The sequence below is a fragment of the Ciconia boyciana genome, chromosome 18 (genome assembly GCF_034638445.1).
Source record: "Ciconia boyciana chromosome 18, ASM3463844v1, whole genome shotgun sequence".
Taxonomy (NCBI): Eukaryota; Metazoa; Chordata; class Aves; order Ciconiiformes; family Ciconiidae; genus Ciconia; species Ciconia boyciana.
In genome coordinates this window covers 5,414,724-5,432,612 of record NC_132951.1, presented here as the reverse complement: position 1 = coordinate 5,432,612, position 17,889 = coordinate 5,414,724, and the positions used below count along the sequence as shown (strand labels likewise).

The 17,889-nt window shown below is 40.3% G+C and overlaps 1 protein-coding gene across 5 annotated transcripts in view; it reads right to left on the bottom strand.

The window, feature by feature from the left end:
* Positions 1–3,866: 3,866 nt before the first annotated feature.
* Positions 3,867–17,889, bottom strand: part of SETX (senataxin) — a 30,940-nt gene continuing 16,917 nt past the window's right edge. For 4 of the 5 annotated variants that reach the window (XM_072882769.1, XM_072882766.1, XM_072882767.1 and 1 more), the window contains 14 exons: positions 17,353–17,582; positions 16,653–16,820; positions 15,937–16,093; positions 14,991–15,092; positions 14,393–14,508; positions 13,632–13,703; positions 12,603–12,752; positions 11,953–12,060; positions 10,817–11,004; positions 10,351–10,443; positions 9,550–9,714; positions 8,979–9,077; positions 6,466–6,553; positions 3,867–5,436 (listed from right to left, as the gene is read on the bottom strand). In XM_072882769.1, the coding sequence (XP_072738870.1) occupies positions 4,654–5,436; positions 6,466–6,553; positions 8,979–9,077; positions 9,550–9,714; positions 10,351–10,443; positions 10,817–11,004; positions 11,953–12,060; positions 12,603–12,752; positions 13,632–13,703; positions 14,393–14,508; positions 14,991–15,092; positions 15,937–16,093; positions 16,653–16,820; positions 17,353–17,582 (2,519 nt within the window). In that variant the 3' untranslated portion in view covers positions 3,867–4,653. The remainder of the gene's footprint in view (positions 5,437–6,465; positions 6,554–8,978; positions 9,078–9,549; positions 9,715–10,350; positions 10,444–10,816; positions 11,005–11,952; positions 12,061–12,602; positions 12,753–13,631; positions 13,704–14,392; positions 14,509–14,990; positions 15,093–15,936; positions 16,094–16,652; positions 16,821–17,352; positions 17,583–17,889) is intronic. The other variant, XM_072882770.1, reaches the window with a different exon arrangement.

Sequence of the window (17,889 nt, the reverse complement as noted above, 5' to 3'; positions counted from 1 at the left end):
GGTTGATACAACAGTGAAATCGGTGACAAAACTGGACAGCCACACCAGTGTAGCCTGTCAGGTTTTCACAATACCAAATGTAATGTGCGCTCAAACCACCTTCATTTTCATTTCTATCACTGTTGGCCAGGGAGTTGGTGGCAAATTAGTCGAGGCCTTAGCAGACAGGTACATACGGCTGGAAGGTCTCGTGTCAGCGATATTCGATGTATGAGGCTGCTTAGCTTACATTTATTTGCACTAAAGAATAAGGCATTGGGCTCCTTTCCAAGCATCTCAAAAAGACAAGAAAGGAGACCTTATATATGACTTGGGAACAGAGCCATTGTGGCAGGAGACTGTATTATATCATTAACATTATAAATTCCATTTACAATACAGCAGTCATTTCATCCATCATTTATCCATGCAGACTAGAGAGAACATCTTGCATTTTTAGGACAGTGGTTCTGCTTATCCTTGGTAGTGCTACAGTGGCTGGGCCGTGAATGAGCAGCCCAGCCCCAGCTGTTGGCTGCTCCGGTCTCTCCCTTCTATATGCAAAAGTAAACCCCAGCACCTCACCCCCCTTCAGCAACTGCAAAAAAACCCAAGTCTCAACTCTGAAATCACTGGGGTTCCATGTGATTTTTTGAATCTCAGCTGGGACCGGGAACGCTGTTTACCCTCAATCAATACGTTTGGTCACTGCAAGTTCTTTCTTGCTCTGGAAGCACGCGCTGCTCAGGGCTTCCCTAGCATCAGCGCAGCAGGGGTGGGGGCTGCTTCCGTTTGATGGACGAGCACGAGGAAGAGGCCAAGTGCCTTGCTCTTGACAACTCGGTCTCCCAGCTCCTGTGCCTCTGCCCATTAGACCCAGATGCTAATTAGCTACTGCACTCAGCTTACCTAGGAGCCAGTACTGTAAAAACTCATTGCCCCACCAGCACGGGAAGTGCGAGCACAGACAAGGGACGGGGAGGAGAGGCTGACGTATTCATCACCCCGCTCAGCGGCGTGGCACAGCTCTCGTGGCTGCCACGCACAACCCAGAGGCACCACCAGCTCTCAGCATTCCTCAGGCCCACGCGCTGCCACCACCACACTGCAGAGCGACAGCCCTCGCGACCACGCTTCCCAGAGCAGGTTAACGCTCCCGCAAACGGCTGGTTTTCCTCTGGCGGGTCAGCAGACAGCCGTAGGTACAACTGGTAAAGTCACTGTTAGTAAGCCAGCACTCCGTAGTATAGTGCATGTACAATGAAACATAGACAAGAAAACCGTATTAGCCAAGTACCTGTCTGGATATCATCATTATACATATGGCTCTGGTTTGTTCTCACGTCACCATAATTTGGAGTTATGACATGGAAAACTATTACAGTAAACCTTAAAGGAAAAAGGAATAACCAGAATTATACTCCACCTTTACTGGAAAACCTATTTCGTGTACAAAGAATTAATAAAAAACCCCCAAACTTTGAACAAAATATAGTCCAACACTTAGAAGAGATTTTCCCTTCTTAATGATATCGAAGACTAACAGCACCACAGAGAGAACTGGTTTTGCAACTGAGAATTAAGCTGCCAAGGTTGGAAGAAGCATGGAAGCCTGTGTATAAAAACGTGAATGCTGCTTCTTCCAAAGTTTTTTGGCGCAAACTCCAATTAAACTGTTTTACATTAAGTTGTGTTGAATACATTCTTTACCGATTTTTCTGACCTTAACACTCAGCGGAAGAGAACAATCACTGAACAACCTCCTCTGACAGTCACTGTTCTGAGATGGTATTAGAATGAATAAAGCAACTCTACGCTCAGCTTACCAGCACTGACTGTCCATCACTACCCAGTGTTTTATAACACAATGGAACCAGCAGAGAAGTTATGAAAATTGCACTGCTTGTGCCCCAATACAGATTTTATTTGAATCAGTGAGAAGTGTGCTTTGGATTGGAGTTTGCTTGTTTTTCCATGTTATGGGTATAAAAGGCTGGGGGGGGGGAGGAGGACGAGGACGGGGGACAGACACAAGTTAAAACTACAAACCTACACTGAGCGATATGTGAAGAGGGAAAAGTGTTTGAAGTGCAACAACCCAAACATTTTTTATTCAAGAATACACCATTAACGATACAGACTGATATGACAGCAGCAAGCTACCACTGAAAGATCGACAACTTAAGTCAGATAAATCTAGTATTAAATAAGCAAAAAAGTCTGAGCCACTGACCACGCCTCAAAGCTGATTTATGGAAAAATACAGGCATTATAGAGTACATGACCTACGTGCTATGTATGCAATACAAGAAAAATGAAGTGTTAAAACAAAATTCCTCCCATGTGATAAGCATAGCTCTCAGAAGAACACGCTTCAAAATGCAGATTGTTTAAGGAGAAAGACAACTAGAAGAAAAGTTTCAGAGAAATATTCTTTTGACAAAATTGTATTTAATGGCCAGAAAAGCATTTCCTCATTCACACTGTTGCCAGCTTCACTTTATTTACATCAAGACAGACTAAATGGCTTCCACAGCTATAGGATCCTACAGCCATTTGCAGAATAGCAGCCTTTTTAACATGCTAAGGTTAGCAGGCAGGTCAGCACCGCCCTGCCAAGAGGAGCCAAGAGGTTTAAAAGATGACAGTATTTTTTAAAATGTCTATTAACGTAAAGGGAGATAACACAGAGGGCATGGATTATGTGACGTGGGAGTGACCAAAATGTACAATCCGTGACAGTCAGATTCATTCAAGCAGCCTTCCTTCTCACACAAGGTACACAACATCAAGGAAGAGTTCACAGCAGTTTTATAAGTGCATATACTGCTGACAAGACACGGTCAGGGTTCACTGAAGCGATTAAGATTGCAACAGAACGAATAACTAAAGCTAAACAATCCACATATTCTGATTTCACTTCACAGGCATCTCAAAGATTCTCCCCTATTACCTTAAAGTGCTCTGTACTACACAGCACAGCGAGCTGGGCAGTCACAGACAGCAACTAAAAGCCTCCCAACACACCTACAATGCAGTTGGTACCAGTAAAGCACGTTTGTTCTGGCCTTGGATGCATTAAGGATGTAAGTTTTACATCAGCAATTACAGTTTGAACCATTACCTGATGTTTTGTACGGTAAGGCACCTGTATTTCACGGAACTGGATCGCACATACCTCTTTGGCAGTGGGTTAAAAGGACAAAGCTAACACTAATCATTGCAATGAATGTGTCGGGACAGAAACGTACCTAAAGATTATGGCTAAATTCTGGCCAGAGAAGTCTGGCAGCTCATTTGCCTAGGGAAAGCCACTGCCCTTATATCGGTTAAGCATAAGTCAGTTAGCAAGGGACAGCAGGATACTGCCTGCTTCATAGCAGGCTGTATTTTAACGCAGATGCATGGAGATAGCAACCTGGCCCACTCCCAATGCACCCAACTTGTATTAACATAGCAAGGTGCTGCATTCTCAGGCAGAAGCGTGCTGGACTATCTCCACGCAAAACGCTGTGCACATGAAATGTTGCTCTTCACCTCCTGGAGACAGACCCGTGCTCCAGAAAAAGAAAGTGGTACTTCACAGTGACCCAAAGGCATTCTTAGTAGAAATAATTCCACTTTTATTGTGAAATGTTATGATGAGAAGAAGGTTTCTTAAAAATAGTTCATTTTTTCCCCCCACCCCAATTTACTGGTTATATATTCTTCATCAACACAGTGGAAAGAATCCAGTAATAACACCTAGAATGAACTGCTTGCCCTTTTTATCTCTGTAGATCTCCAAAAGCTCTATAACAAAGAAACTCAAGTGTCATTACCAGGAAGTGTTAACCAGATCTTTGACCGAGATTCCACAGTGCTGTTGATTATTTGTCACATGGACTCACAGGGACCAAACAGACCTTGTAGGCTTTAATCTGCAGTTTGTGTTGCCAGTGCAACAAGAAAAGGATTCCAACTGATGAAGCAGCAGCAAGAGCAAAACTCAAGGCACATTTGCATAAATGAAAGCTCTTCTGTTCCTATAAAAACAGGTAATAAAATATACAAATTAAGTAGAATTCTCTCAATTCAACCAATGTACATCTGCCTTCAGTCTTTCCTGAGGCATGAGGAAGAATCACTGCTACCACATTTTCAACATTCACTCTTTGCTATCAAATAAATTAGACTTACTAGTGCAAAGGGAAAGAGAAGTCTGGCTGTTTTTTTTATTGGGGGAGGGGGGGGTGTTTGTTTGGGTTTTTTTGTTTTTGGTTGGGGTTTTTTTTGCTTTGCTCTGGTTCTTCATAGAAAATTACATCACTAAGAAATTAGCATTTGTACAAGGAAACAAGAAGCTATATATTTGCCAAATTAAATCTTAAAATAATTTTTTATACTGTACAAATATACATTACATGTTAAACATTTACAACTCTAACTTCCTAGATGACAAAATTCACTGCTCTTCCAAGCAATGCAGCTACCCAACTTTTCTTTTCAAAAGCTCAAAGCTATCAACTGTCAGTTGTCTTCTTCACCGTTAGGGACAGGATGGGAAAAAGATGAATCTACTGATAGTACTGGTATCAATATAAGGGAGTTCCATGTGTACTAAATAATTTAAAATACAGTCCTTGCTAGACAGAAATCTGGAAATAGATTTTCAGTAATGAGCCAATACTAAAGTCAGTGAGAGGTCTTTCTTCGCTTGGCATTGCTTGATTCTGTGTTCTCTGGTGATTCCTCTGATGTTCTCCTCATTAAAACACGATAGTCTTCGTTCCGCTTACTGCTGCTACTTTGACCTCCTTCACTGCGGGCTTTTGAACTGCTTTTCGACACAGAAGATCTCCAGTAACCCTTGTGCCAAGCTGCATAAGGCGACGTGGAAGGCACGTCGCATTGTCTCATTGTTTCCTGGGGCTTCTTAGAAGTTTCTGTTCTGGAAATCTGATCCCTGGCAGCTGAAGACACATGGAGGCCTGGCTGTGACGTTGATCCTGGATTGCTCTGGGCTGACCGATTGCTATCTTTTGAGGCCTGCTGCTTCCCTTTTGTTTCAGTTCTACTAGCCATACTTGCCAGCCTTGGATCGCGCGGTTTCTCTCGATCAGGAAGCGCTGCTGCCTCCACGGGTGCGGAGGCACTGCCTCTCCTGAAGTCTGCAGGCTGAGCCCCCTGCGGCTGCTGGGGCCCTCTGCTTCCTTGTGGCACTGCACGGCCAGCACCAGCAGCGAGTTCCCATGGGCTGCTGGCCTCCCTTGGATTTGCAAGCTCACCCCTCCTGCTACTGGAAGAAGCAGCCTGCAACAGAGGAGATGCCTTTATCCCTGGTATGGCTGGAGGCTGTATTGTTGGCTTGAGCTTCAAAATCTTAACAGCATCTTTCCTGTAGCTTTTTTCTGATGTCTTGATAATGGCACCTCTTTTCTGAGCATCCTGAATCAACTCATTCCAGTCTTTATTTTCCTTTAAAAACAGAAAAAAACAGACCCCCGCCAAAAAAGAAAACAGTTATCAGAAAGAAATCAACCCAAATGGACAGAGGTGTCAGAGGATGCACAACCTCTTTAATCAAGGTACCTGACACAACTGTCATGGAAACCACTGTTATGTTCCTTCTGGAACAGAAGAATCTTATGTTTCACTTGCAAAACAGCAATAGGCACTCTGGCTGCTGTAACCCAGGGAAGGTACTTTCAACCATCAGTGAGCTACTACTTACAATGACAGTTTCTGCATTTATGAAGGCCAGAAGAGTTCTCTCATACAGAGAGAAACAGGAGCATGGCTTTAATGCCCTCTAGTGGTGCAGCTAACACCCCCTACCCTTGGAAAAAGACTAAAAATCAAGTACTGTAAGACATTAAGTCTATTCAAGAGCACTCCCTACACATTCAGTGGGCCTTTATAGTTCCCCAAATACGTAGTCCTGTTTCAGAAACACCTCTTGCAAAGAGCACAAGCAAAGAGTATTCTCAGAAACCACATGACTACACAAAGTAGCGTCAAAAACAATATGAAGATCAGGGGAATGTTTTGAGGTGGTTTGGGTTTGGTTTTTTTAAATCATTTTCCTTGCTCAAGTATCCAGTAACAATTGCAATAGCTGGAGCAACAGTAAGCATCAAGCAGGAAAGTATCACTGCCATCATCCTACCTTACCAGTAGAGAGAAGATTTTTCGCAACCCCCACGCTTGAATTGTAAAGGACTGTGTTACAATTTAGTTACTAAAAATATTGTGAGAGTAATTTCTAACTTTCCTTCTTGGAAGCAAGGAAAACAGTTTTGTTTTTTTAAAGCCTGTATGACAGTTACAGCCCAAGCTTTCAAAGAGAACCCTTCAGAGGCCTGGATTGTACTAATTTAACAATACACTAGAAAAGCGTCCCCTTTCACAGACTGGAGCAGCCTGAGGATGATTTTGACTTCCCCAACCCTGATGTGATCTAAAAGGGTGGATCACAGAAGATCATTTGATTAACACTGTACCTACCATGAGTGTTTTCAGTCTTCCAAGGATGAAGAGGCTGAATCTGGCTCGGGTAATTGTAACATTCAGACGCTGAAGACTTGCCAGAAACCTAGGTGACAAGACAGAACTAAGCTCCTAAACTACTTCTTCCACGAGGTTTAAGTGTTATGTTATGAGAAAATGAGATAATATTCAATTTCGGTGAAACAAAGGTAACAGAAGCAGTTACAAAGAAGGAGGCAGTTCATGACCCATTCCCAGATCCCACTGCAGCAGCCCTGCCTTAAATGAAGAGCTTTGCATGAATTGTGTTTTCTTTCATCACTCTGACTCCTTGCAGGGAATTCCAGTTCTTTCCAGCTCTTGCCATTGACGTTTCCTTTCTTAGAGCAAATCCCCTCTTAATGCCAACCACTGCTTCCTTAAATGTTCCTCAAAGTACAGAAGACATCAACCTCACTTCACCTATCAAGACTTTAAGCTTCTTTTTGACTTGAACTGAAATAGATTAATAGTAGTTGGCATGATTAATGGGAAAATTTTCTACTGAAATACTGAACTCTGGACATGAATATTTTATTTTCAAGGTGACCTGCACTGGAAGCACATGAAGGAAGACTTTTGCTTCGTCATGCTTCAAGAGCGAGAAGTATACGCTTGCAGAAGAAAATTTTCATAGTGAAAATATCAGACTGTCTAGTCTGGTTTTGTGGGATCACAAACCAACATACTGAAACCTAAACCGACAAATGCTTAGTGTATTCTTAAAAGGTTGATTTCTGATTTCTGTTCCAAACTCCAAAAAAGGTTTGTGAAACTAGTATCAACTATTTTTTCTCTAATGCAAAAGGTCCCAAAATGCACAGCTTATTCTATACTAACAAAGTTTGCAATACAAAGTGAGGTCTTTGTACAACTTCCTCTGAACAGGTCCAACACCAATGCCTGGTGCTGTGGTCATGGCACCGAGACTTGCTCTTCAGCAAATACACAACCCCCACAGTAAAGACTGCAAAAGCCCCAGAGCCATCCCAGAAAATTTGGGAAGTGCAGGAAAAAAAGACAAGACAGACACGAAGCAGACCAGGGGAGTGGATCCGGCAGCACAGATATCCTAGTTCTCTAGGTCTTGGGGGGGAGGGAAAAAAGGGATCTTGAAAGACTACTAAATATTCCTAACAGCTTTTAAAACTGAAAGACGAGAAGATTATTTTCTCAGGAAAGGAGAAAAAAAAATCCGTTGTTAATTCTTGGAGCATTTTCTCCTTCCTTTGCAAATTACTTTCAGAGTAAATTTAATGCTGGACTAGCAACCTTGGAGACCAAAATACTTTGCTTAGCTACAAGATCATAGGCAAGGGTGATGCAAACTTTCGCATCACACCTTGCCAATGACACCTGACCCTGCAACAGAGATGTCCAAGTCATCAGTATGTGCAGCTTCTAAGGCATTGCACTGCCAAAGCTTTAATATATAAGCCTTCAGCACAGTAAGCTGGAAAGTTTTCTTCCAAAAGAACAGATAGAGGTTAAGTCCCGTGTCAGCCAAAAGAACTGGCAGGTTCTAGCTGCCTTCAGTTTCCAAACTCAATCAACTAGATTAAGAAATCTCCAAAAAGCATCATTGTTGTTTACCATACGATTTGGATTCTTTCGCTTCCCAAAGTAGCGTGGATCAGCACAATTAAAAGCCGTTCAGCTAGCAATTGGAAAATTAGTATCAGAGAAACAGAAGTAGCTTAGTGAAGCCTGGTATGTGGAAACAAAGATTTTTGTTTACGTGAACAGACTTCCCATAGTTTAACTTGAAAGCCAATGAACTAAGGCAGCATATTTCCACTACCATTTTTTAAACAAAAATGATCAGTAAGTTAAAGAAACAAATCAACAACTACTATAGCAGCCTGGGGGTAAACAGCACGCCCAGTAGCTAGTTCCTTCTGTTTCAGATAGGAAAAAAACATATAAAATTATCAAATCTCCTATCTCAAATCAAGACTTCCTGCAAATCTCCTCCTAACCCAAAAGACAAGCGCATTCATCTACAAATCAAAGATCCAGCTCATCTGCACCACACTCCTAGAGACATATGTAACTCATTAACAATTCCTTTACAGAATGCTATATTAATAGCATAGCGACAGCCACAGAAAATGGATTTCCTTTTAAGAGAGCAGCATTCAGAAAGTTACAATATATATAAAAAGCTACAAGAAAAACAACTGCTGCAATACTAATGCAAAGAGCCAAGTTCCCAAGACCAATCCTGCCAAACAGAAACAGCTGACAGGCTAAGGCAGCCATGCAAATTCATCAGCATGCAACGCAGAACACAATACTTAGCATTTCCATGTCCCTTTCGTTCAGAGATCTCAAGCCTGTAACATTAATTCATGCAGTACGATACCCTTTAATTTGCTGGCTGTAGTGACTTGTTCTCTAACAACTTTCATACTGGTCATATTAAAAATATAATGACTATATCTGGAGTGTCATTGGAAATGGAATTTGCAAATCACTGAAGAGAAACATACCCAATTGACCCTTTAGTGCTGTTTGCCCGGACACACGTCACTATGATGCAGTCTTTCTCACGTCCCTGGAATGCATCCACTGTGTCCACTTCTCCTGGGCTGTTGACAAAATAATTAGCAAGCCATTAAGTTATATTAGTTTAATTTTCAAGCAACACACTGATGCAAATGGCCTAAACTCTATCCTTAATGATCAGCTGTCAAAATAACTCAGGGTGATTTCTGCTTCAGTGTATGAAAAGATTCAGTCTATGAACCTAAAGCTAAGTTTGCTTTTCTGAGGCCAGCATCATTGTCGAAAAGCTGTTCAGGTCCACGTAGCTTGGAATTTTAGGTCTTCTTTTAAATCAGCTTTATTCAGAACAGCAATATAATCAAAGCATGTATACAAGTAATAACTAAGAAATGGTACAAAGAGGCCATGCCTGTTTTAAGCAGAAGGCTTGCACGTCCCCTTTAAAAGCATGACTAAGTAGAAAAAAGTTTGAGTTTTTGCCATTATTTTAAGAGGATAAACAAAGGACTAAAATGCAAGAGCCAAATCCCATTTGAAAACTCATGGGTTTTTTACCTGTTATTCTTAAACGCTCTGTCCAGTTGTTCTTGAATTTTCTTCTTCTGTGCACTGTACGGGGTAATTATTCCAATGCGACGAAGACCCAGATCCTTCCTTTTTTCTTTAATTGTTCTAATTAATTCCATCACCAGCTTCACCTCCTGAGGATTACTAAAAGAGCTGAACAAGGAAGAATAGAAATATTACAGGAATAAGTTTGATAACTCTTTCAAATTCAATGCTTCAGCCCAATTTGTAGGGGGATTGCCAGTCAAAGCCCCCGTCTTGAACTTTTGCAGCCCCCTTCACATAGAGGCTCAAAGAACTTTGCAAGCAGGCCCTGATGAGGGGCTAGCAACAATAAGAAGCGTTAGCAGTGAAAGGCTGCACTTCACATTCCCTTAAAACTACAAAGCTTTGCTTTCCTTATGGAACAGGCAGAAGGGAGGACTGAGCCTGCCACCTTCTGGCATTACTTCAGCACGCAGCTGTGAAAGGAAAGTCACTGGTAAAAAAATAAATCGGGAATCAGAAACTGTTACTAGAGTTAGCAGAGACTGTAGGCATTCACTGACATCTAGCAGACAGTCAACCCAGGATTAAAACTAGTTTCAAAGGTAAAAAAAAACCAAACCAAACCACAAAACACTTAACACCTGCTTTTTTTTGTAAAATTAAATCAAATCAAATTGAAAACGCAGTTCTGGCTACTTAATGCATATTGGGAACAATAAAGGAGAGAAGACAACTCTTCTGCAGGTAATTAATTCTCAGCAAATCTAAAACTTGGCAGAGTAGACAGAATGCAGGACTTACTCATTGTCTCGCTCCTCACGACCATCTCCTACATCAAAAATAAGGTAGGGCTGGAATGGCCACTCTGAAGAACATCTGTTCTCTTCTGTTGCTCTGTAAATAACATTTTTATCACCAGGTAACCATACAGAAATCCTAAGAACTGATACTTCATTTACTTACACAATGGTTATCAAATACCAGAACTTTCAGCTTTTTTTGCCAGAGTCCTTAATTTTTACTGGTACCTGCCTATACTGCGGCCTGAAAATGAACTCTGAGCAGTCAGTATGCTCAATTTTAAGTGATCTAGTTAACTTCTCTATCACAGTCAGCACTAGCAAGAGATGGAATGCAAGTTCTCTCCCATTAAGCATCTTCCTCTCCCCACAACCTGAAGAATTTTTAGACTCAAAAGAATATCCTGATATGAAAAAGCTTCTTTGAAATACCACCTGCTCAGAAAGGAGAACAGAGCGCTACTCACTTGTCAGTCTTTAGAGTCCTGCCATAAACGTAATTGGATGGGAAGAGGCAGATGTCAGGGTGCATCCTGTACTGCACAGTCAGCTGCACAACTGGTAAGCTTCGTAAAATGTTCTTCTGCACTTGCTCCTCCAGGTGTCTGTGCAGGCGTGCCATCAAGGACTGATCGTAGCCATATTCCTGAGCTTTCTGCCAGAGGGAAAACATGAGATTGACTTCTGGAGAATTAGGTCCCAAATTAATGACAGGAATTTGCTTTCTGGACAGGAATTTGCTTTTTGGACTTTAAACTATTTGGTATTTTCTTTTAAACTTCTAAGTCACCGACAAAATGACAACTACTTGCACTTCAATTTTCTATTTGTTTCTATTTCTATTCTATTTCTATTGTTCTTTACTTATTATTTCAGTAAAGATCACCTGCATAAACCTGAATTTTTGGCAATGTAGTCTTCAGCAAGACAACTTTCCTTTGTGAGTCACAACATAGTAAAATATTAAAAACATCAACAATAACGAAAAGCAAGATCTTCCAGGTGGGATCTCGTTAAACAAGCACACAGCCTCCAGACAGTTTACCCTTCTAGAGGAGCCACTCTGTTTTTCCTCCTTTCTTTATCAGATGTTTAAAACAGCCCTCCTCACTGTTGGATACAAGAAAGTGCTCCTATATGTTCACCCTTAGAACACATCTATAGGGCGAGGAAGTCCCCAGACAAACAGGTAGTCTTCATCCTCCGTTCCTGAAGGAATGTGACGCTGACTGAAGCTCACACGATGAAATAACAGAGCCTGCCGCAACACAACGTCCATCACAAACCAAGTGCTGGGTTGCACTGAAGTTTGTGTTGCCATAGCTGTTCTTAATGGCGCATGAAATCTGTTTCAAGCTACACCAGGAAAGTCTGTAGAGGTTGCACTCACATTTGTATTAGCCTTATTCACGCATTTGAAGGCAGTATTGAAGGCAGCATTTGAAGGTCTCCACAAAACAGACTAAACGTGGCAGGGCAAAAGTTATTAACTGATACACATCATGATCTGACATTGAAGCACCTTTTTTCCTTTTAAACATATTTTCTATAGATACTGTTCTTATACTATATAGCATGAAAAAAATACAGTTTGAACACTTACTACTGATTTTACAGTAGGAGGGAGCTGTCTGGGATCTCCAACAAGGACAAGTTTATTACAGCGATGGATCAGTGGAATCAGTGTTTCAACCTCACAGGCCTGCCCTGCCTTTTGTATATGCAAACAGGACAAAAAGTAGAAGTTGTAAGCAAAGGAGTAGAGGGAAATATGTTAAATTTCAAAGTATATTAAATTTCCTGTAACAGAGCCAGAATAACTCAGAAATGCTTTTTAAGGCTTCTTAAAACAGAAAAAAAAAAAGAGAGAGATAATTTTTCCCTAATAAAAAACTCCAAACAGATTTTTCTTTTATTATTAAATATGCAGAACTCTCTCCAAACAGATACAAATATAACCCAACCATCTGGAAACCTCTATAGCAAGAACCACACTTTAGCCATGATTTTTAAGTAAAAGCCGTCTGCCATTAAAGCACCAAACAAGGCAGAAAAAGAAGCAATTAAAAGTTACTGTTTCTTCTTAGGGCTCTACATGGCAGGACAGCCTGGTTATCAGTTAAAAGGTGGGGATGGGGCAGTCAACCCACAATATGTTACACCAGCAGCCAAACAATCACAAGTAGCTTCAGCAGAGAACAAGGCAGACCTTTAGAGGTGGCACATGCTGTAGTTCTAAATACCTTTACTGACCTCATCCACAATGACACAGCTGAAAGGATCAAGTCCTTGCCGCCAAAAAACAGAATCCAGCAGACCTCCTCCGCTTGTGCTCAGCGTGCAGCAGATGATGTCGGACTCCAAGATGATATCTGCCTGTACTTTCTGAGAGTGCCCCCGAACCTTCAAGTACAACAGGACACCATGTCGCCTCTTAGTTTTCTTGAACCACCTTAGAGCAATTTCTAACCGCCTGGACAATTCTAACTGCCAAACAGACCATGCATAACACATCAACCCAACAAAACTACCTCCATTATTACAAATCAAAGTCACAAGTTGGCTTAACTGAAATGTTACTCTCACTGTAAATTACACCACCTTTGAGGTGGCAAACTGGAAAGAAGTATTCCTTTATCTGTACAGCTACGCAATCTAGACACAGTAACTGTGAGCAAAGTTTAGTTTGCCATCATATTTGTGACTCCAAGCCTCCACGACCATTAGGAGTCAGCATGTATTTGTTAAAAGATGAACCTTTATTCATCTCATGGTTTGTGCTACTCAGCCTTAATTACTGGTTTTGCTATCAGTGCCTATTTCCACTTTCAAACCTATCTCTTTCCACACACACAAAAAAACTCTTCCAGCTGTTGCTTTACTTAGGAACATTTAAAAGTATCTCAGTCCGAGTAGGACTGTAAGGGCATGAAAGTGGTGATGAAGATACATCCTAGAACATGAGGACATACATGTTTCTATTACCTTCTTTGCTAAATATACTTTTCATTTAAAATTAACTGTAAAAAGGAATATTCCCATCAGTTTTTTTGGCTGGTTTTGGGGGGTTTTTTTTGCAATATACAGCCAGAGTACACCTGGCTTTCACACCATGCTGTCCATAACTTACTCAGCTTATGATTTTTATCTGTTTACCTACTACTTTATAAATACTCCCACAGCCACATCAAAACCAAATCTCCACCACAATTAAAGGATACCAAGTATATAAACAGATTAGCTGAGGTTTATTAAAGAGCTGCCCTAAAGATAAATTCCTACCTCCTTTAGTTGAGAAGCAAGCTGCTGTCTCTCCTTGGAAAGTCTGCCAATTTCATCATCTAACATTTGACTCTAGATGGCGGGCAGGGGGGGAAGAGAAACCACATAAATATCAGGAATAAATAACACGTCCCATATACCTTTTTTCCTCCCACACGCTAATTCATTTCCTAGACATTTAGATTTGTTCAGACTGTCTTTTAGTATAAAATATGTCTGAAAAAGCTGATCAGTTTCTTAGAAAATGGTCGACATATTTAGACTTTCCATACAACACTAGACTTTAAATTTCTGTGCAACTGAGAAAGCAGTTTACCATCAGAAATCTGTAATTTGAGCACAAATGCCAAATTTTTAGACAAAATATTGAAAACTTCAAGTGCAACACATATCCCAAAAATCTCAGACTGCAAGCTATCTTACTACTTCAGTTAAACAGAGCTTTCAAGTACCCAAGTTAAATCACTAAGTTTTATAAACATGGTTATGCTGGTGATAGAAGCAAATGAAGACTACTGAACACGAGAGCAAGAAGTGGCATGACTGACCTGCTGAAAATACCAGTATAAATAAACAAAGAAAATTACTGATGTAAAGGTCCTCATTCCCTTTCATGGTGCTAACTAACACTTCCATTAGTTGAAAAAGCAGGTGAAAAAAGTTACTGCTCAGAGACAGCATTAAAAAAGAGTTCTTTACTCTTTGGATTCAGTTACGAATACAAAACCACCACAACAGGATTAAAAATACTATTATCTTACTACCTCCCTCTTCTCACATCTGTGCATGGCACGCTGACGAGACAGCATGTCCAGCTGTTGATCCAGAGCTTCTTTTTTCTTCTGAATATCCAAGTCACAGTCAGCTGGCTTTCGTTCTACAATAAAACAAAGGAAAACGTACAAGAGGAATAGAAAAACTATGTTACAATAACACTTGCTCTCAGTCATGCATCTAAAGTTATCAAGGACAAACTCATTTTTTGTTGCATTTTCCCTTCTTCTATTGAGGTCTTATCTTGTAAAATGAAGATAATGAGACTTGGTGCCAAAGGTAGCTCTCAAATGCTGCATAGCCGCATTGTTTAAAAATGATGGCTTTAACATGCATTTATTATAATTTCTTTAAAAAAACAAACAAGAAGTCATCTTGCTTATTTCTTTGGTTTTGCTTAGATTTGAGGCCATATGTAAGCTGACACTTTCTCATTAAGACTGAGAAAAACAATGCTTATGAAGTACTGTTGCAGAAAAATCTTCTCCCAAATCTTCCTTCTTAAAGGACACATAGTCCCACATGTAAAACATCATCAAGCTCTTAAAGACGACGGAAGAAAAGTCTGATTTGCATGTTACTTACTCATTCTATGTTCAACTTGCTTATCCAAGCTAAATCCCCGGACTTCACTGTTGATTGCCTTTTCAGCACCAAGTCGCACCAATTTGATATCACCACAATTTCCTGTTTACAAGATCAGAGTCAAAATACTTTTAGATTGCTCCAATCATCTCTGCGCTTTGGTATGAGAGAAAAAAAATTTAAACATCATGGATATCAAACAAGGCTTTTCAGGGTTTTGCAACAATTTACTTGTACTTCTCTAAATGCAGCTACAAAAAAATTCAGTAATTCTAAACTCTAAAAAAATAGAAAAAAAGATGTTGCCTATGTTTTAGTGGTGGCTAACAGTTAAGAATATTAATTTGAATTACCAGAACTACCTCTTATTCTCAGGCTTATTTATCTAAAAGTTACAGAATTGCTAAGTTAGAAAATTACTGTCATCAGTAACGCAGCTAGTAAGTCAATTCCAAATTAACATTTGGTTACAACGCAGATTTTTCTTCCCCACCACAGACTAGATGCCTTGTTCAGAATTCATCTACTTTCCATTAGTCACAAAACAGGAGGAGAAAGAGATGTGAGGGGTTCTGACCTGCCAAAATTTTCATCAGTCTGTTTAGCGTGATCAGCAAAGTCGAATTTTATTCAAAATCAAGGTAACAGTCTTGTGTTCAAATCTTTAAGGGGTACTTAAAAACCAGTGAACTGAAACTAACACTATGAGGAAAGGGTCAATGTCTATATGAAGAGAACGTGCAATTCATTTAAAAAAAAAAAACGATACACCTTTTAGAAAAGCACATTAAAATCAATAACAGTATGAGGATGTACCAGTCATGTTCTGCAAGAGAAAAAAGCTGCTTAGAGTAGCATATAATTACTATATGTAATCCACTGTTCTAGTTTCTCCTTCAGGTTTTGTCTATTTAACATATAAACAGAATTTGAAAATAAACCATACCCAAAGGCTCCTGTCTGTTTTGGCATTTTTCCTTAAATGCAACGATGATCTTTTTCATGAGTTCATCAACAGCAGCATTTGATGGTGCACAAACCAGAAAACGGTTTGGCTTGATCTTGGAATTTGTTTTTTGAGTTGCTTTCTCATTCCTAGTGTTCTGTAGATTAATTAACAATAAACCAAAACAGACTCTTTAGATTGTTTTCATTTGTGATTTAAAAGCCAGACTGTACGCTCATCTTAATCAGCACGCAGAGTATGGGGACTATTGCACTTGAATATCTCTTAAGGTATGTCTTACATGGAGTAAGAAGTAGTCAAATGTATTAATACTATTTGCATAAATTCCTTTCAACAATGATGTACTTGATGAATCTACTGCATGCTAATATGAAAACCATTAAATGGGACAGGCCAAATAACATTCTTTAATACATCAAAATGTTAAGGGTTTTTTATGTAACAAGTGTTTATACTACCAATTGTGCATGTTTTCTTGACTTTACTTTAAGTTCTGTGAAATAAGTGTTTTCCAAGATGCCCAAAAGGTATTATTTCCACCTTTACACCCTATACAGTACAGATTTAATTAAGTCAGCTTAATGAATTACACCCCAGTTAATTACTAATACAACACTTCCATTTAGTTTAAGCTATCATTGACTTCCATTGGGAAACCAAACACCAGAACATAACATCACATCACATTCACTTACTTCTCTCAAAACACGAGACAGAAGTCCAACAATAGTTTTTGATTTCCCTGTTCCAGGTGGTCCGTGGATGAGGCAGATCTTGGGAAGCCCTGGATGTTGCTTTACCATGGCATAAGCTGTCTCAATGGCTCTCTTTTGACCTTCATTGTATTCGTTCATATCCGATGCCTGAAGGAACAGACGGGGAAAAAATAACGAATTACTTAATGTTGATCAAACCTTCCATGTTCAGTTTAGATATTTTCAGAATGTCCCCCACCCCTCTAGCTATGACTTAAAAACTTGAAGGGCATGGAAGCTTTTGATTCTAGGTCTGCTCTAGATGCACGCCCAATCCTGACTCGAAAGCTGTAATGTAGGTTTCGTTTACTCTACACACCTTTATTTTGCATTACCTTTTCCATACTACACCTTATTTCCTGAACAGACACCTCTCCAGTAAGGAAAAAAAATTGAAAGCTGCTTGAAGTGCACTACTAGTATGTATGTCAATACAGCAGAAACACCTGAGCAAATTCACTCCTCTCTATCCACCCAATCAACCACCTCTGGAAAGCACAGTGCCTCAGTGCTTTTGAAACTTGTCTGTTTGCACTCAGTCGTCTCAAAAAACAGCATGCAAAACCAGTTTTGCAAAACTCATGAGATCCAAATGCCCACTTTGTCATCCCCAACTATCGCTTCTAGCTGCAGGACTTACAGCACTTTCTGAAGCTACAGGCAAATCTCTGGGACAGAAGTCATTGTAACTTGGATTTATGATGGGTTTAGCCAGGGGACTCCTGCTCAATAGTAGTAGACCTTTGAACATTCGGTGTGTGGTCACCAGGGAGCCAACCACCACACACTTCACTTGCTTATTTATGAAGAATGACAAATTGCCTCGAGTTTGCACAGAAAGATGACAGACTGTATGCTGCTCCTTTTGTCCTATTGGGGGAGGGGGGGAGAGGAAAGAAAAACACCACACAAAGCACACAAGTTGTTAAGTCAAAGAATATCCAAATTGTTAACTGGAAGATATTCAAACAGGTCACTCAAAGAATTCACCAGAACCAGGTGCTGCCTCCTATTAGGGAGCCAACAACTAATTTTTCCAAAAAACCCAAACACACACCACATCACCCCCACCTCCCCCCCCGGCCCCCACAACAAAACAAAAAAGCAGTGCTCTGTAAAACAACTCAGATCACTGTTTTAATCAGGCAAAATTAATCTTGGTATTTGGTAATCCTGG